This window comes from Propithecus coquereli, unplaced genomic scaffold (assembly GCF_000956105.1).
Source record: "Propithecus coquereli isolate 6110/MARCELLA unplaced genomic scaffold, Pcoq_1.0 Scaffold775, whole genome shotgun sequence".
In the NCBI taxonomy this organism is placed as follows: Eukaryota; Metazoa; Chordata; class Mammalia; order Primates; family Indriidae; genus Propithecus; species Propithecus coquereli.
The window spans coordinates 69,565-89,560 of NW_012153896.1; the positions used below are offsets into that span (position 1 = coordinate 69,565).

Here is a 19,996-nt window from a genome sequence, read left to right on the forward strand (position 1 = left end):
CGGAGACCCGTTAGAGAACAGGAGTAAACAAGCGCCCACAATAGTCACAGATTTTGGAATCCCGTGGCAAGTGCAACGGAGGGCACCGCTGGCTGAGGCACGATGCAGCGTGCACTAAGAGGGGGACCTTCGGCTGGGCAGGCGGGGCGGGCCTGTCTAAGGAGGTGACCTCTCAACTGAGACCCAAAGGATGGGAGAAGTCAGCCAGGCAGAGAAAAGGGGAAAAGGTCCCAGGCAGAGGGGACAGCAAGGGCAAAGGCAGCTGGGAAGGACGGGCTGAGTGGGGCCAACCGTCCACAGTAGACGGAGGGGCTCCAGCTGGAAGCAGGCACCAGGCCCCTGTCCGGGCTGCAGAGCTGAGGCCCTTGTTGGCTCTGCGCACAAAGGATGAGGCTCCTTGCAGACCCACAGCTCCCTGCCGCCAGCAAGGAATGGAGGGACCTGGAGGCCCAGGGGCTGGCACTGGCCTTTCTGTCACTGTCCCGCTCCGCCAGTTCAGAGAGCTTTTCCCTGAGGTGACCAGGGAGAGAATTCAGCTCAACCTGATGGAAGCAATTGAACATCTACTTGTGTGGGTGTATGTGTGTGTGCGTGCGTGTGTGTACATGTGTGTGCTGTGTGTGCATGTGTGCAGCTCTGTAGAGGGGGCCTTTGGAGCAATGCAGACCTAGGTTTCATTTCTACTTGGTCACCCACAAATGACAAGAACATCTGTTGGAGCCTCAGCCTTCTCATCTATAAAAGTAGAGGCTCATAGCTGCGCCCACCTCAAAGAATAATTGCGATAATTATACCAGATTCATTCTGAGAGCAAGGATTTATTGAGCACCTACTGTGTGCCAAGCACTGCTATAAGTGCTGGGGACATAGCAGTGAATTATTTGACATAGCAGTCACAAATCCTTGTCCTGGTGGATGTGGGTAGTCAGGGTGCAACAGGGAGACAGACAAGAGACAACTAAGCTAGTGCTAGAAAGTCACAAGAGGTGTGGGGACAGACAGAGGAGAGCCGGGACAGGGAGCGCCGGGGGTGTGCAGTATCGGGGGAGGATTCAGTGGGCCTCATGAGAAGACAGTGTTTGAGCCAGTACTTGAAGCACGTGAGTGAGTCCACCGTGCGGGACCTGGGGAGGAATGTTGCAGGCGGAGGGCCCAGTGGAGAGAAACGGGGGCCACGCGGGCCATGGAGGCCTCCGTGAGGACTTGGGCGTTTTCTCCCACGCACTGGAGAGCCACACGGGAGCGGGGGTGAGCAGAGAAGACACCGTAACTCTCACCTCCCCAGGTCCTCACGCCCTTATCCGGAACCCTGGGCCAGAGGTGTTTGGGAGTTCAGAAGTTTTCAGATGGTGCAAAGTAATATCGTGTAGGTACTGTGTGTTTATAACACGCACAATGAGGTCTGGGGCAATACCCCGTAATCACACCCATGCCCGTTTCTGCAGGGAAACATATGAGTTTGCACACTCAGAGGGACCCATGAAGACAGCTAACACCCTCCCGCCAAATGCACGAGGAAAGACTTTGGGATTTTGGATTTTGAATTGCAGATAGGAGACTGTGGGCCGGGATCACTTCCTCTGTAACTGCCACCATCGCCAGTACTGTCACCATCATCGTCATGTCCTGTTAGGGGCTTGACTCTCACAGTTCCCACAGGGACCCAATGCTCCCTTCTCCCTGGGGGCACAGAGGGACAGATGCCAAAGAAACAGGATAAGAAATGGGTGGTGGCAGTCAGCACAGGCGACAAGGGTCCTATGCACCACCACAGACTCCCATGGAGGCATCAGAGGGAGTCCCCTCCCAGCCTCAGTTTCCCCCATTTGTACCATGGGGCAAGCAGGCTCTGGATTATCCCCATGGTTCACTCCCAGGGGGCCCCGTCAGATGATGGAGACAGGGTTTCTGTCCTGACTGTACCACCAGCTAGTTGTGTGAACTTGGGCACGTCACTCAGCTTCTCTGAACCTCAATTTCCTGATCTGAAAATGGTCCCTTCTTCACGGGGCTATGGGTGGAAAGAACAAGCCCTCGTACATGAGAAAGCTTTGGGGCATGTGAAGCTCTGAACAAAAACAAAGGCTTGTCACTGTGACAGCAGAGACACCATACATGGCCTGAAACTCATGCAAATTCAATTAGACGCACCAGGCTGCCGGGGAGGGAGAGAAATAACAATTTAAACAGCAAAGGCCATTTGCCCGCCACGCTCTGTCTGCTCCCGGGTGCGGGCCCGGGTGAGCGAAATTAAAGGTCCTTCCAGCGGGCTCCATTCCCCGGGCCTTCCTGGTTTAAACCCAGTGGGATTCCACATGTGTTTTGCAAAACAAAAGCCCCCCCCCAAAAAACCCCAACTTAACCGGGGGTCAACCCAAGAAACAAGACTTCGGCCCCTGTGATGTCCGTTTCCCTGAAGCCCTGGCACAGATCCATGTTAAACGCGGCTGCGCTGACCGCTGCTGTTTCAGAACAGAGCGGTTTCTGACCTTCCAAGTCAGCCGAAGTAGAGGATTCGAGGGAGAAAAAGCCAGAATCCTCCCCAAAGACAGGCAGACACATTACGCTTGACATAGCTGGATGGCTGTGGTTATGAAGAGGGTTATGGGCTGCCAGAGGGCATCGCTTTTTATGGAGAAAAGGGAACACCTGACTTTCAGACCACACTAACTCAGTCCGCAGGTTTCTTATCTGTGAAACAGGCTGCTGACGGCCTCTCCCAGATGAGGCTTCAGGGAAGAAATGGGGTCTTCTGTGAAAACCCTCACCCGGGGGGTCTGCACAGGGCAAGAGCACTGTCATTCTCACTATCATTGGTAACGTCCCAGCCCTTCCCTGTGTCCCCAGATGCCCGCTAGCCCTTAAGCAGGCCACGCCCTTGCCCTCCATTCCCCAGCATGTAGGGGCTTCGAATGCAAATGCCGAAGGGTCCAGGCAGGACGTAGGAGTGAGTCCGAGACAGACGTCGGGAGCACAGGGTCTGAGGCCTGCTGGCCCTGGCTAAATTCCTGGGCGAGTGCTCGCCCCTGCGCGCTGCAGCGGCCTCATCATCTGCACAATGGAACCCATCATGCAGGTCCACAAACGTTCATCTGCAATTCCAAAACCCAAAAAGCGTTTGTAAATTTCTGGCAAACGCATTTGGTGCAAATCCTGACCTGAACAAATGGGAGACTATTTATAATCTCAATGCATCCCACCAAGTGTGAAATTCATACGCTTTGCTGCAGACGCTGTCGTGTGTTTGAAGCCAGGGCTCTCCAGACACATGGCGATGGTAGGATGCCACCGAGGCGTTGGCAAAACAGAAGGCACGGGCCACAGCCACTGCCTGGGGCTGGCGGTGAAGCAGCTAGTGTGGCCAGCATGTCTTATTTCTCAAAAACATCTGGATCTTAGGATTTGTTTAAAAAGCAAAGAAAAATAACAAGAAACCTTTTTGTAGAATTGGCTCGAAAATTTTTAAACACTGTGTAGAGCACACAAAACTCACCCATGGGGGGATGCGGCCCATGGGATGCTGAACTAGGGCCAAAGTGAGGTTCTTCCTGAATACTGTGGGGCAAGAGAAGGGGGGCGGGAGGGAATGAGGCTGTAAGGGTCTCGGAGCTGCTTTCAGGAACTCAGCTAATCCTCACCAAGACCTCAGGGCGGGCAGGGTCAAACAACCGGGGCTTGAGGAGAGCAATAAAGCCTTCCAGCTCTCTCTGGCTTTTTTTTTATATGATTTTTTTTTTTTTTTTTTGGAATCAGTGTCTTGCTTTGTTACCCCGGCTAGAGTGCAGCGATGCAATCATAGCTCACTATAACCTCAAACTCCTGGGCTCAAGTGATCCTCCTGTCTTGGCCTCCCGAGTAGCTGGAACTACAGTTGTGCGCCACCACACTCAGTTAATTTTTTAATTTTTTTGTAGATACGGGGGGGTTTCACCATGTTGCCCAGGCTGGTCTTGAACTCCTGGCCTCAAGCGATCTTCCCATCTCAGCTTCCCAACGTGCTGGGATTACAGGCGTGAGCCACTAAACCCAGCCTCTTTGGCATTTTTGGCCCTGAGTTTTGCCTGCCCAGTCCGAGCCCTCAATTTTGGAAGCTCCAAGGGGAGGTTGGTAGTAGAAGGAAGGCACCTCCAGAGAATTTTTATTCCCAGCTCCAGCAGCTCGGAGTCTAGGGGTGGATGGCAGATGAGGACATGGCACGATGCTTCCAGGCCTCGTGGTCCCGCAGTCCCAAGGATTCTGCTCACAGATCTGGCAGCCGCAGAGCACTGGGCCTCAGGCTGCGGGGGTTCCAGGAAGCCCAGGGCAGGCGTGAGTTGCAGCCTATAGGGCGTCGGGGAGCCCCTGGTACAGTCTGCAGGGTTCAGGGGAAGGCGAGTGTGGGTCTGACCCCTGTGAGAAGCAGCTGAAAGGATGAAAATAGGCTGTGGCCCAGCAAAACACGAACGCGTTCGTGGACAGGGAGAAAGAACAAAGACCCGGAAGCCTCCAAGTCCGCTGTGTCGCGCGCTGTCCTCTGCCCGCCCTCCACCAGCTGCTGAGATACATCAGGAACTAAAGATGATGCATCTTTAGTTGCAACTTGCAAATGCAAGTTTCATTTGTTCTGCATAGTTTTTAAAATTTGAGCCAAGAGGAAGGTGAGGGATAGAGGAATGTAACTTCCTTACTTTACAGACGAGGAAACCGAGCCCAGAAAGGTTGAGTGACTTGCCACGGTCACACAGCAAGTTCATGGCTAAGTCTTCCCCCAGCATGTTTTACTGACTGAGCAGAACCCCAGGTTCGCTCCTTCCGGTCAGGATTGCACGCTAAGGACACGCGGGAGTCGGTGAAACGCAGGGCAGAACCCCGCGGGCTTCCCACTGAAGGGAAGGGAGGCAGAGGCCCGGCCCCAGCGCTCACTAGCTGCCTGGACAAGTCATTTAACCTTTCAGTTTCCTCATCTATAAACTGGGGACCAAAATAATAATACCTGCTTCATAGCGCTAGGGTGAGGACTGAGAGAGTCAATGTATAAAAAGGCCTGGAAGAGTGAAAGCTGTAAAAGTGGCGACGACAGTGATGACGATGGTCACAGAGGGAGAAGGGAGGAAACGCCACTCGTCTGAGAACCAGACAGGCGTCCAGAGGGAGGCCACGCCCCGGAATGCATAGACAGCTTTTCTCCACAGAGCATTTTCTTTTTTAGAATTTCTCCAGCTTGCTCAGTCTTTCCTGGGCACGACCTGGGCCGTTCCGTGTCAGACCTGCAAGGATGGTCAGGCCCAGTCCCTGTCCCTAAGGGGTCTGGGTCGTGTTCATCTCTGTGTCTCCAAACTTGGCACTTTGGAGGAGCGACTGGGTGGCCGAGAGCAGAGAGTATGGGTTTTGAAGTCACGCGGTTTGAATCCAGGTCCCGCCACTTGCGAGTCGTATCACCCTGGACAGGACACTTGCCCTCTCCCGACATTTATCCCATGAACATACTCAACTCGCGTTGGGAGGCCGTGTGGAAGATTAACAATATTATCAGTGATGAACCATCTCGAGTGCTAAGTATACAGTGGGTGCTCAATAATTGGTAGCTACTGTCAATAATGAAGGCTGACTGTGATGACTTGGGGAATACAGATGCTCCTCAACTGACAGTGGGGTTACTGCCCAATAAACCTATAGGAAGCTGAAAATACCATCAGTCAAAAATTCATTTAATACCCAATAACCCCATTATAGAGTCGGAAAATCCTAGGTTGAGCTATCATAAGTTGGGGACTATCTGTGGGAAAGGGAAGTGGTGAGCCCCGTGGCCTGGCTCTCTGCTCTTCCGGACTGGGAATGCTCCCACTGGGAAAGGCTCCCGAGGACCCGTGGTCCCGGCCACGCCTGCCCCAGGCCCAGCCCACGCCACAGAGCAGCAACTCTAGCTCTGAGCACCGAATGCGGGCCAGGAAGGCGCTGGGCTTTACATAAATTAGTTCGCATCCTCACATCACTAGAAAGCTGCTCCTAGTCTCACCCCCCTGCTATGAATGAGGAAAACGGGGCTCAGGGGAGCCGGAAGACGCTCTCCCTGGGCCCCACAGGCAGGAAGTGGCAAAGCCGACACTTAGACCCAGAGGGGTAGAAAGTTACCAGTGACAACGGCCGGTCCTGTGCCGTACAGCCCCGCAGGGTAGATCTTCAGGTTCCCTCTCCCCATCGGCGCCACTCCATGCTGCCTCAGCCCTCGTGACCTAGCCAAAGGAATGACTCCCTAAAGGTAGACTGCCCTGGTCTCCATGGGGAGCTGGGACCAGAGGGAAGTGGGAATAGGAGGTCAAGGGTGAGAGGCGAGGACAGGGCAAAGGACCTCCTGCTTCCTCTCTCTCCATGCTGGCTGGGCGTCTGCCCCATGTCCTGCTGAGGCTGCAGTAAGTAGATCAGATGATTAACACCTGGACCGTCCTTTTCCACCCAGGCCAGAGCTCCAGCCTCTGCCCCTGGCCTGACACTCCCTGTCTGTGAGAATAATCTTCCCCTTCCGAGGCCCATGACTGCTAGAGCGACCGTGATGGGATCTTGGAAAGATGGGGGAAACTTATCACAGAGCCACAGTGACTTCATTACGAGGAGTCTTGCTGGGGGTGGGAGGAGGATGGGCTGGTAGGGGCACATCACACCCATAAAATCCTACCACTAGCGTGAGAACACTCAGGCAAGAACAGCCTTTTAAAAACATGCCTGTTTTTTTTTTTAAGAGATAGGGTCTCACTATGTTGTCCAGGCTGGATTTGAACTGCTGGGCTGAAGCGATCCCACTGCCTTAGCCTTCTGAGTAGCTGGGACTACAGATGCGCATCACCGTGCGCGGCTAAACACACCTATTTTTTAACACCCAGCAACGATATCTCACAGGCAATTTTAACAGCTTTTCACCATATAAAGTAGTCTCCCTGGCCCAGTACTGTTCCCAGTTCCCCACTGAGCAGTAAGCCCAGGAGTCAGACAGAGGGAAACCAAAATACCGCACCTGCGCCATAACCACTGAAGCTGGTGGTGGGCACAAAGGGTGGGCTCAGGCCACGTGAGCTTGCTGCCGTGGGCAGGTCCCTCCACCTCTTTGAGCTGTGGTCTTCTCCAGAAACTAGGAGCTGGTACCAGAAAGTAGCAAATGTCATCTTCGGTTCCCTTTCTGGCTTATTTTTCAGTTCTCTAGAACTATGGAGTTCAAACTTCTTTGAGTGAAGGACGTTTTTACATTGCAGTGCACGAAAAGCGGTCCTTATCCTCGCAATGCACGGTGCCGTCTGACATTCTCTATTCTAGTCCATTTCGTTTGTTAACAAATTGGTGGTTGCGTTACTACGAAGGCATACCAAAGGGACAGCACGAGGAAATCTGGGGGTGGGTGACGGAACTCGTGTCACCCAGATGGTGATGATGGTCACACACATGTATACACCTGTTAACATGCGTAGAATTGTGCACTAAACAAAAACCGATTTCACTGCGCGTTCATTTAAAAAGTAAAGTTTTTTAAAAAGAAAAAAAATTGCTGGTTGCAACCCAGTAAATTGAATTCATGATCACTTAGGGATTCCAAGCTATAGCATGGAAATCCCTGGCCCTGAACCCCATGACAGTGGGGTGGGAGAGGCAGAAAGGGCCATTGCTCAAGCTGCGGGTGTGAGCCGGGGAGAAGGGAGAGGGTGGGAGGCTTCACTTCCTGACCTTTGTCTCTCCTTTCCGCAGTCACTTCCTGCCTCGGAGGGCCCAGCTGGGATGACCCAGGTAAGGAAGAGCCACATGGAGGGAGGCCTGGGGCAGGGGGAGAGTGGGGCTACAGTTCCATCAGGCCATAAGGGGACTTTCTGATTAAGAAGCCATCACCGGCCGGGCGCGGTGGCTCACGCCTGTAATCCCAGCACTCTGGGAGGCCGAGGCGAGCGGATCGTTTGAGCTCAGGAGTTCGAGACCAGCCTGAGCAAGAGCGAGACCCCGTCTCTACTAAAAACAGAAAGAAATTAATCGGACAACTAAAACTATATAGAAAAAATTAGCCGGGCATGGTGGCGCATGCCTGTAGTCCCAGCTACCTGGGAGGCTGAGGCAGGAGGATCGCTTGAGCCCAGGAGTTTGAGGTTGCTGTGAGCTAGGATGACGCCACGGCACTCTAGCCCGGGCAACACAGTGAGACTCTGTCTCAAAAAAAAAAAAAAAAAAAAGAAGCCATCACCTCCACCAGAGTGAAGCCCACCACACACACAGACACAGACATGTGCACATTTGAGATGCCCACATGTGGGTGTATGTCCTCCCTGGCCACAAAGCACCATGCAAATGCTGGTTCTCATGATCACAACCCAACCACTATGCACAGAAAACATATCAGCACATAAATGCATCTTGCAAAGCCCTGTTTCCTCTCCAGTTCTGTGTTTGACTCCATAGACAAAGCCATTTGCAGCCGAGGCTGCAGACAGGAGCTGGGCCAGATTGTAGTGTGTTGAATGTCCAGCTTTAGAGGCCAGTGTTTCCATGGAACGTGTTGGATAAAGGGCAGGCAACACCTCATCTCCCACTGGGGGCTGACATTGTACACTGGCCTAGTAAAGGTTCTGAGAAGTCCTGCAGCAAAGAAACATGTTAAGCCATTTTTAACTCAGCAGTTCCCACACTCATTTCACCACAGACCTCTCTTTTTCGCATTGACTGGGATGGCAACATGCTAAATGTGTCTGTGGCAAAATGTGGCTGAAGGGTCTCACAAAGCCATGGTGCAGCCAGAGGGGGCCGCGAGGCCCTTGGCAGGCCTTGAGCTGGGACCTGGATCCTGCACTGATGTCCTAGCTCCAAGATCTAGCAAGTTGCTTGACTTTCCTGCGCCCCAATTTTCCCACCTGCGAAATGGGAAAAAATCTCTTCCTGGTGAAGCTGTAATGCGTCAACTCGCTGGGCAGGAAGCCTGAGAAGTGTTCCGCCAAAGTTAGGTGCTGAGACGAGCCCGCTTTGCCTCTACTGGCCAAGTGACCTTGGCAAGCCCTGGCCCTGCGCTTTGGCCCCAGAGCGTCCTCATCTAAACAAAAAGGCAGCCTGACCAGTGGTTTCCAATCAGGGAAACCTCCACCGCAGAATTGCCTGGAAGAGCCATTTACATTTTTTAAAAATTCTCGAATAAGTGGCACATTCATCTGGCTCAAAAATTCAAAAATGTAAAAAGATCTATAGTGAAGAGTCTCACTTCCATCTTGGCCCCCATCTGTCCCCCACCACCCCAACACCCCAGGTAATGACCACTTTTATTTTTTCCCTGTGTATTCTTCCAAAAGCTCTTTATGCAAATACGTGCACACACGTATGTACGTATATTTTCCCCTCGTGGAGCTTTATAAAATCACACAAGCCACATACCTACCTATGACCCAGCGATTCCACTCCTGGGTATTTACCCAACAGCAGTGGAAACGTGAGCCCACACAGAGAACTGCGCATGAATGTTCATGGCAGCTTTATTTATAGCAGTCAAAAAACCTGAAAACAAACCAAATGGTGAATGGAAAACAATCAGGGCATATCCATACAACAAAATATCCAGCAGCAAAAAAGAATGAATCGCTTATACATGCAGCAACATGGCTAAATCTCCAATACATGCTGAGTGAAAGAAGTCAAACCGAAAAAAAAAAAAATAACATGCTATATGATTCCATATGGTTCCATTCATATGACATTGTAGAATAGGAAAAACTAATCTCTAGTGACAGAAAGCAGATCAGTGGTTGCCTGAGGCAGCATTCAGGGAAATTAACTATAAAGGGGGCAGAAGAGAACTTTCTATTAAATAGGTGGTGGAAACGTCCATAGCTAGATTATAGTGGTGGTTATGAGGATTTGTCAAATTCCATTGAACGGGTACCGTGAATATGAGTACATTGCACTGTATGGAAATTGTACCTCAATAAAATTGATTTTAGAAGTTAAAAAAAAGACGTCAGGCCCTATCCCAGACCTACTGAGACAGAATTCCCGGGAGCGGGCAATTCTGCTGGATGGTAGGTGCTGAAAACACCTTGTCCCCTCTTCCAAGTTCCCTCCGGCTCTGACACCTGGAGCCCCACCCTCCTGGGTCCCCCTAAGGACCGCGTGGGTCAGGACCACCCCAGCCTGGGCTCTGGAAAGTGCCTGTAGGGCCAGAGGAGACGGAGCTCACAAGGCAGCCAGGACGCAGGAGGGGGCCTCGCTGGTCCGTGGGGGTCCGCCGTGGACAGCCCTTCCCAGCCTGACCCCCCTCTCTGACCCTCAGTTTTCCAGGAGAGGCTAACCGGCTCCAACTCACGGTGCCAGGGCCTGCTGGAAGTCAAGTTCAGGGGCCTGTGGTGCACGGTTTGCAGCCAGAGCTGGGGCCGGACACCAGACCGCTGGGAGGACGCCAGCCAGGCCTCGAAAGTCTGCCGGAAGCTGCGCTGTGGGGAGGCCTTGAACCTGGGCCCCTTGCCTCACTTCAGCAGACCCCAGAACCAGATCATCTGCCATGGACGCTTGGGGTCCTTCTCCAACTGCAGCTTCGCAGACCAGTGCCACCCTCTGAGCCTCATCTGCTTAGGTGGGTAACCAGCCAGCCACACGGCTCCCCTGGCCTGGGCACCAGCCCCAAGGAGCCGGCCCAGAGCCTGCATCTGCGGCCTGAGCAGGCTGGTGGAAGTGCTGAAGGGTCCCCAGGTTACAACCAGCCCCCAAGACACATACACTGGTCGGGGGCCGGCAGGGGCCGGCACCTGTCTGGTAGGATGGAAAAGGAGGACCTGGTTCTGCCAGTTGCTAACTTCAGCGTCCCCTCTCTGAAACTGCATTGTCCCATCTGTAAAGTGGGGTGGTACTGCCCCCCTCACAGGAGGCTTAGAGACAATGTGTGGATCAACTGGACTTAAAGTGGCAAGTGGTACTTATGTCGCGAGCACCTGGTCTGTCCCAGTGCAGCCGGCTGCTCCCAGCACCCTCCACACCCCGCCCCGCCGCATCCCCTTCCTCCGTCCTCCCACCATTGCCTCTCCCAGAGTCACCTTCATCGTGTCATTGCAGAGCCCCAGACGACCACACCTCCACCCACGAGCCCCCCGCCCGTAACAACACCCGAGCCCACAGGTAAGAGAGCTCTGACCTTCGTGGGCTCAGAGTTAGCAAATGAAAACCCAGGATGCCTGGTTACATTTGAATTTCAGCTAAATGTGGAAATTTCTAGTATAAGTGTGTCATATGCAATATCTGGGACCTTACCACCCGCCTAGGCCAACCGTCAGTCAGCATTTGTCTGTGGGTTGGGGCCAGACAACAGAGAGTGCCGCGAGCTTGCTGCACAAGGCCCCGGCACTCAGGCTGGCGCCCAGCCCTGCCCTCTCCTCTCCCAGCTCCTCCCAGGCTGCGGCTGGTGGCAGGGCCCCGGGGCCTGCACTGTGCCGGCGTGGTGGAGTTCTACAGCGGCAGCCTGGGTGGCACCATCGGCTATGAGGCCCAGGACAGCATCCAGAGCCTGGGAAGCCTCCTGTGCCCAGCCCTCCAGTGCGGGTCCTTTTTGAAGCATCTGCCAGAGGCCGAGGCGACCAGAGCACCTGACCTAGGAGAGCTCTGGGAACACAGGCCCTTGCCGATCCGGTGGAAGATCCAGAACTCGAGCTGTGCCTCCCTGGAACAGTGCTTCAGGAAAGTCCAGCCCCAGGAGGGTGGCCAAGCTCTTGCGATCGTCTGCTCAGGTGAGTGAGGCCTGGCCAACCCCCCCGGCACCTCCTGCTGCTGCGGGAGTGGTCACAGCCAGCGCATCCCCACGAGGCCAGGGAACACACATTCCCTGAAAACTGCTGCGTGCAGCGCAGGGAGAACACGAGGGAGGTTGAGGCCTGATCCTTGGCCTCTAAGAGGTGGGACAGGGTGGCGGAGGGAGGACACACGCACTCAGTGCCCTGGGAGTCTCCACAAAGCAACACCAACCAAAGCCAAAGGAACCGCTGGCTCGGCTGCCACACGGGGAAGCAGAGGCAGCAGGACTCCAGCAGAAGGCAAGGTCTCCTCATGGGTTTGGGGAGGAAAAGAGAAAAAGGTTTGTAGGCGGGAATTGTGGCTTGTGCCAAAGATGGAGCACTTGGAGCGGCGGGCCTCGCAGGAGGGGGGTTTGTAGATCCTGAGAGCCGAGGTTGCAGTGATGATGAGAGGTGGGAGGTCCCCGAGGCCTGGGGGTCGGAGCCCAGGGGGGCTCTCTGCAGAGGGCCCAGAGCCACGGCGACAGGTGAGAATGGTGATGGTGTGACCGAGGGGAGGAGGCAGCTGAGACTGAGTCTGTGAGACCCCAAGGGGCCAAAGCAGGATCGATGGGGGCAATTAAAGGGAAGTGACCACAGTTCAAAACAAGGAAGGCCAGTCAGGGCCCGGCTCCGGAGGCAGCGGGTCCCGTCCCGGGAGTGTTCCGGGGGAGGCCAGACTGTACTTCCCGGGAGCTTGCTTGGTGTCACGGACCATTCCAGGGCATTTTTATTAATGCATTTTCACAGCAACCTTAGGAGGTGGGTGTTATTGTTACTCCTTTTTGCAGATGATGAAGCTGAGGCTCAGAGAGGTCAAACATCTTGCCCAAGTAGCCTGGAGCACTAGCTGGGATTTCTGCTCAAGCAGTGTCGCTCCGGAGCCCGTCGTCTGAGCCTTAGCTATGCACAGCGTAGTGCTGGACCCGCAGCGGCACCTGGGAGCTGGTCAGAAGTGCAGCCTCTCAGGCCCCGCCCCAGACTTTCCGAATCAGAATCCACATTTCAGCAAGGTCCCCGGTGACTCATGTGCACAGATCCAGGCGGCACTGCTCTGGGTCTCTTGGATCCTGCAAGCAGGGCCGCCCCAAACCACTGGATACATGGTGTGAATTAGTAAACCACCGCCCCCTCCAGGCACAGGCAGCCCCAGAGGATCTCCTGGCCCCATGAGGGGAGCAGGGGGCGGCTCTCAGCCCCGCTCGCCCTCAGCTAGGATCCCTCCTGCAGGCTACACAGGCAAAACCATACCCAGGGTTCTTGCCTTTGAAGCTGCTTCTAAATAGATTCACTAGGGCTTTGAAGGTAGGTGTTGCTATGGAAACTGGCCAAAGCTGGTGAGATCACAGCTCGCTCTAAACTGAGCCTGCGTGGGCCTCAGCTCTGGACTCCCAGCTCCCGGCAAGCAGAAACGAACGTGAGTCTCTGGTGGGCCAGGCCCCGTGTGCTGGAAGCCTGGCCCTCAGGGTGCACGGCCGGGGCAGCAGGCTTCCCCGGTTCTGTCCCGCTGTGAACCACCAGGACTCAGAGCAGGAGGTCTTTCCCTTCCCTGGGCCTCAGTTTCCCTCTTCTGAAAAGCCCTCCTTCTTGCCAAGGTGCGGAAGGAGAATGAGTGGACGGTGCTAAGAGGGAAGCGGGCCCAGGTGGAGCCCACTTGCCACGCTCTTCTCTTGCCCCACCTGGCACGGGGCCAGCTCCCTGCTGGTGGCTGCCAACAGGCATTGTCACATTGCCAGCCCCTTTACAGAAAGTGCCCGTGCGGCTGTGTGTCAGGATGGTGCCAGCAGCTGCCCAGAAGCACCAGGGGCAGAGCTTGGTCAGGGGAAGAGGCAGAGATGATGCTAGAAGGAGGGAAGGACAGAGAGGAAGGTGGTCTGTCCTGGTGGGTCCACGCAGTGTCTCCGCCCTGCTGGGGCCCTCCTTCGCCGGGGGCATGGGGCCCCAGGGACCAGCACTCAGGCTCAGGGCCATACCTGCTCTCTTGCCTCCCATTGCTTCCCCCCCAGATTTCCAGCCCAAGGTGCAGAGCCGCCTGGTCGGGGGCAGCAGCGTGTGTGAAGGCAGCGTGGAGGTGCGCCAGGGCACGCAGTGGGCAGCCCTGTGCGACAGCAACCTGGCCAAGGACATGGCGCGGTGGGAGGAGGTGTGCCAGGAGCAGCAGTGCGGCAATGTCAACTCCTATCACGTGCTGGACACCGTCAAGAAGACCTCCCGGGGGGTTTCCTGTTCCCAGGAGAAGCTGTCCCAGTGCCACGAGCTTTGGGAGAAAAAATCCTACTGCAAGAGGGTGTTTGTTGCATGTGAGTTGGCCCCGGCCCACGGTGGGTGGAGGGCAGTTCCGAACTTTCCCTCTAGGACCGGTCAGGGTGCATGTCTCTCAAGGATGGCCCCAGGAGCTAGACAGAGAGCCCCAGAGCCCTAGAGAAGGAGGGAGAGAGGGAACACGGGGAACCAGGAGCAAGAGACAGACAGCAGTGAACGTGAACCGGTAAGGAGAGGGCACAGCAACAGGCAGGGCAGCTGGCGGGCGGCAGAGCTCCTCCTTCTCCCTTCCACGCTCCAGGATGGAAGGTAAAAAATCAAGGGTAGACAGTATGTATTTGCTACATGAATGGTAGGTAACTGAACGCATGGGTGCATGGATGGATAAACAGAGGGCCGCCTGGCCACTGGTATGCGATCGTATATTGGTATTGATGGCACATGACAGCAAATGGTAGAGAGTTAGTTTATAACGAGGGTGGCAAATGACAGCTGGAGGATCAATTGTTAGATGATAAATGGTGGATGGATGAATGGGTAGCAGAGACTTCTAGCAACGGAGGGGCAGCCAGATAGGTAACTGCCTTCCACACAGGCTTGGGGAACTCCCAGGAGGAGCAAGGGTGGCTGGGAGCAGCCGGCAGCCAGCAGCTGCCCTGGGGTGGGCAGTTTCCATCCCCCAGGGCTGGAACTGACCCGTTCCTCCCCTCCCCCAGGCCAAGATCCAAACCCGAGGGGCCCAGCGGCCGGCACCGTGGCCAGTGTCATCCTGGCCCTGCTGCTCCTGGCGGTGCTGCTGGTGGTGTTTGGCCCCCTGGCCTACAAGAAGCTGGTGAAGAAATGTAGGTGCTGGTGCCCCTCGCGGCTCTGTGCCCACGTGTGGGGATAGGGGCTGCGCAGGAACCCTGGGAGGAGGGGTCCCAACTCGAGAGCACTGGGCTGAGGGCACCTCTGCTGCACCCCCCAGACCCCATCCTCCCCACTGGCCTTTTCCTACCCAAAGTAACAGAAAGGAAAATCATAATTACTGATTTACCTGTGTCTGGGGCCCAGTGAGACTTACTCCAGGCCAGAGAGGCTGTGGCCATTCCCTAGCCTGCGGCAGCCCACGGTGTCATCAGCGGGGCCTCTGACGGCAGCGGACGCGTCCCAGGCCCAGCACCGCCGCTTGCCAGCTGCCCGTGATGCTGACTGGGCCACTTCCTCTCTCTGAGCCTGTTTCCTCATCTACCAAACTCGCAGTTGTGCACCTTGTGAAGGCAGCGGTTGTCCCTGCCTTGCAGAACTCAGGAGAAAATTATTCAGAGACAAGGAAGTGAGACAGAGAGGCTGTGTCAGGGGTTGCGTCCCCAGCGCCTGCCCACCTCAGGCTCTAAACACCTGTGGTTGATTCCCCAGGGGAACCAGCCGCCTCTGCACCCTCCTCAGCTCGGTTCCCCTCCTGGGCAAGTTAGGAAACTGAGGCCCCGAGAAACGCCAGGCCCCGAGGACACAGCAGCCCGGCCCTCAGCAGCACCCACACCTCCTCCCTCCCTCCCGGGCCCAGCCCCGCCCCCACCTCCCCGACCTGCCCCACCTGCCCCACCTGCCCCACCTGCCCTGATGAGTCTTTCCTGTCTGTTGCCCAGTCCGCCAGAAGAAGCAACGCCAGTGGATTGGCCCAACGGGAATGAACCAGAACAGTAAGTGTCCCCGAGGCAGGAGCCTCCCTTGGCAGGAGAGAGGCCACAGAGGCAGACACAGGGTTCTCTGCTGACCACAGACAAAGCCCGTGGCTACTTGAGGCCTGTGATCTCCACGGTGCTCGTCTAAGGTGTGACTGTGGCAAAGAGATGTCCTCACACTGGGGAAAGCTGAGGCTTCTTGATGGGGCAGATGGCTAAGTGGTTTCTACCACGGAAGCCTCAGAGACCATGTGTCCCCTCTGTCTCTTGCCTCATCTCTGGGGCACCTCCACCAGCACATTCCCCAACGCAGTGGCCAATGGCTGTCAAAAGGTCACACTTACGAAAGAGAACTCCATGATCAAACAGATCTGGAAAACCATGAGTTAAGCAAAGCTAAACACGGCTCATTATTTCAGGACTTATCAGAACCTCAACGGGCCTTTTTGCAAGGATTACATTCATCTGCAACGCAGGGATACGTTAAGAGAGGTTGCCAAGCTAGCTTTACCATGGAACAACTCAGGGACAGCTTTAGAACATTCTGGTGCAGCCAACCCCACCCCACCCCTGGTCTTCGTCCTCTCTCCGGGCCACTGCCCGAGCCACCCCTAATGACCAGAGCCATATCCCACCTCCTGCCACACATTCCACATTCTTCCCCCTTCACAAGTTCAAGCAGTGGCTCAGGGAGGCCCAGGAAGGAGGATCACTTGAGCCCAGGAATTTGAGACCAGCCTGAGCAACATAGCAAGACTCCATCTCTGCAAAAACTTAAAATTTAGCCTGGCAATTGCCTGAGCCCAGGAGTTTGAGGCTGCAGTGAGCTACGACAACACCACTGCACTCCAGCCCAGGCAACAGAGCCAGACCCTGTCTCAAAAAAAAAAGCTCTGTGTTGTTCAATCTTTTTTGTAATCTAATGGCCCTCGGCTCCTGAAGGGCAGGGGCCTATCTGCCCTGTCACTCTGCTCCAGTCTCCTGCTTGGTAAATGCCTCATGAACCACTGGCCGATGGAGGGCCCCGCCCCGCCCATCGGATCGCCGGCCTGCCCAAGGCTGCTCTGCCAGTCCGCCGCTGGCGCTGCCAGCGTGAACCTCCCCAGGGAGAAGGGAGAGGGGGATGTGTTGAAGGGGCTCTGGGTGCCTTCGCCCTTGCCCCGGTGACATAATGGGAACAGGAAATTAAAGTTCTAAAGTTCTGGGCACCTGCTGGGGAAGGAGGAAGAGGACGGAGCAGCAAGTCTAATGACGCTGTCTCCTGCCTCCGCTTAGTGTCTTTCCACCACAACCACACGGCCACCGTCCGGTCCCAGGTTGAGAACCCCACAGCCTCCCACGTGGATAACGAATACAGCCAGCCTCCCAGGAACTCCTACGTGTCCGCTTATCCAGGTAAGCGCCAGCGGGAGCTCCCAGGCAGGCAGGCAGGCAGAGCTGGAGCAGCTCGGCCGAGACACGTCATGTGATGCCATGAAGGTCATGTGATGGCCCTAAGAGAGAAGGGAGGCCCCAGGGCACAGGGGATCAAACTGCCTGCTAGACAGCAGGTCACAGCAGGGGCGGGAGGGATATACAGCTGTCAGAGGCCCCAGCTGTGCGCTCCTCTGGAGAGAAGAATGCACTCAGACGCCATTAACCCCAGCCTTGCTGTGACCTGATGGGCCTGCTTCCCTGCAGGGCCCCGAGAAGCCTGGTAAATGAGGCCCCTCGGATCCCCCCGAGCCAGAAGAGAGCCATTAAGTGGGCTGCAAGGGCCTGGGCCCCAGGGAGCCCAGAGTTCAGCATCATTAGTGGACGTTTGGCTGATTTGATCAAAACAGATAGCAGGCTGTCACTGGCTCTTAGAGCCCCTCTGATCTTCCGACCCACTGTGGGCGGTGGCTCTGTGTAGCCTGGCGGGACAACCCCTGCAAGCCCTCTGCAAACGGCCTCCTTTCTTTCCCCAGGGGCCCTGCGTGGCTCCTCCGCCCAGCCCGACAACTCCTCCGACAGCGACTACGATCTGCACGGGGCTCAGAGGCTGTGAAGGGCGAGCCTGTCTCCAGCCTGACGCGTGGCTCCAGGGGTATAAGCACCAGCCACTGGGCGCCTTGCTTCGTCCCTACCCCGCCCTTACATGAATAGGGGACCCTGAGCAATTTGGGTGATGGGAGTTGATTTGGCAATTAAAGCAGAGGAATTGTGGACCTCAAAAATCATCTGTGGACTCCATTCGGAAGACCACGCGGACAGAGCCCCTGAGAGCTCTATGATGGAGTAACAGCCCACAGCGACGCCAGCCTACCAGCATGGAGAAGCCCCTGACGCAGGACAGCCACTGGCCCTGAGATGCAGCCCAGGGTGTGGGGCCTGTCCCCATCTCCCCGAATAACCTCCGGGTGTCTTCCTCTGACACGTTTCCTTCTCACCCCACAGAACTGGGAGCTGGGAACAAAAACCAAGAGCCAGACCTATTCGTCCTGAGAAAACTCTGCATTCACCACTTGGAAATGACACCCCGATTTCTACACCCAGACAGAACGTGGACAGAGGCCAGGGTGCCTTTCCAACAGGTGCTGCTGCCCTGCAGGGGCGGGCTGGCTCCTACACCGCACTGGGCCCCCGCGGGGACCACCACGACCGACAGCTCGGCCGGCTACTCCAAGTGAGGAAGCTGGGGCGGGCAGACCCAGAAACAAGCAGCTTTCCACATAGAGACTCAGGGGTCCAGAAGGGGGTCCCTTTCCTCGCCCTGTGTGTGGGGTAGCAGCACTCGGGCAGAACCCAGCTCCCTCCTCGACTCCGACCCTGATAAGAAATGACAAGGAAGCTCACAGCTGGGCTCACGCATTTTTAATATGTTCTCTGTAAATAACGCTTTTTGTACTTCCTGAGAGCGTTCCGGTCTCTTCTGTCCATGGTCTACCCCTGTGGATCCCCAGGGAAACCTGCCGGGGGAGCTCTGCAGCTGGCAAGGTCCGGGGCTGCGCCCCCGAGGACAATGAGGGCATCTGCCAGCCAGGGGCCGTGTGGTTGCACCAGGTTCACACCTGCGCCCCACCCGCAGCCTCACCCCACGCCGTCCACCCCGCGACTGCCCCGCACCCCTCACCCACAGATGCTTCCACGCCGGAGCAGGGCCCGCTGGCTTTCAAACTCACGGAGCACGGGTGCCGCCCCAAGGCCCTGCGAGGAGGGGGCACCTAGTAATCCTACAAGTGAGAGGAGGGCATCTAACTAGTGAGAAAAGAAAAATAGCCCAGAGCAGTCTGAGGTATGCAAAATTTATCAGGGAGAGAGGGAGAGAGAGAGAGAGAGAGAGAGAGAGAGAGAGAGAGAGAGAGAGAGACACACACACACACACACACACACACACACACACACCCGGGTGCAATGGTGTAAAGGCATTTTCTTCCTGACTGGCTGCCTCACCCACTATCTTCGAGTTCCTGGAATTTGTGATACAAAGTAGATCCAATCAACGGCTTATGTCATTTTAACACAAATTCTTGGCAAACAGTTTAGGAACTGCCTCTTCTTTTCCTTTAAAAACTGAATTTATACTTCTGGGTTGCAGTCCTCAAGCTTGGCCCAAGCTCTCTACTCTGCCAGTTTTGCCTCAGCGTCTTTTTAGGTGGACACTAGGAAGCTCGGGAGAGGCACAGGAGGAGGGGCTGTGCCAGGACCACTAAGGCTTCGGGCACCAGGCAGCCCCAGGACGAAGCAGCGTGGTGACTGCGGGGCCTTCTCGCTGTATCTACGGAAGTGCACATGACAACGGGCCAAGCCACAGACGCCAATTCTGGAAGAGCAAAAGGGAGTTACTAGACAGATATGGGAGGTGGGGACTTAAGGGGACACCTGCATGCCAGAGTCTGGTGGCACTCTGCCCCCAGCACTCCCAACCACGCCTTCCATTCTGAGAGCCCATGTGGTCACGGATCTGCCCCGACCACACCGGAAACAGTGACGCCATTTACCATCCCTTACCTGGTGGAGTGAGGAGATTCCCCAAAAGGGGACAGAGAGGCTGCTCTTAGAAGGGGCAAAGGAGGTGAGGCACCAAGCATCTCCTACCAGTGCCTTTCCTGACGAAAGCTCTTTCATCTACAGTTTGGCCACCATACAGGAGGTGGTAGACCAGCCCACTGCCCCTCCAGTGTAGAGGGTGCCCTGCTGCGATTCCTGCACCCCAGCCACCTGCAGAGAGGAGCAGGGCCCCCTCCCGTTCACCTGTGTGTCCCCCACACCCTGCCCGCTTCCCTAGAGTCAGTCATGTTCCGGGTAAATTATGTGACCCGGCCAGTCCCTGGAGGCAGCTGAGTGTGAACCCCTGATTCC

General features: G+C 55.8%; 1 protein-coding gene across 1 annotated transcript; it reads left to right on the plus strand.

The window, feature by feature from the left end:
• Positions 1–8,234: 8,234 nt before the first annotated feature.
• CD5 (CD5 molecule) lies at positions 8,235–18,505 on the plus strand. The gene is made up of 9 exons (XM_012662692.1): positions 8,235–8,259; positions 10,262–10,561; positions 11,038–11,100; positions 11,364–11,705; positions 13,754–14,047; positions 14,726–14,851; positions 15,638–15,691; positions 16,949–17,068; positions 17,623–18,505. Exons 1-9 carry the CDS (start codon positions 8,235–8,237, stop codon positions 17,700–17,702), a joined length of 1,404 nt encoding a protein of 467 aa, XP_012518146.1. The 3' UTR covers positions 17,703–18,505.
• Positions 18,506–19,996: the final 1,491 nt, after the last annotated feature.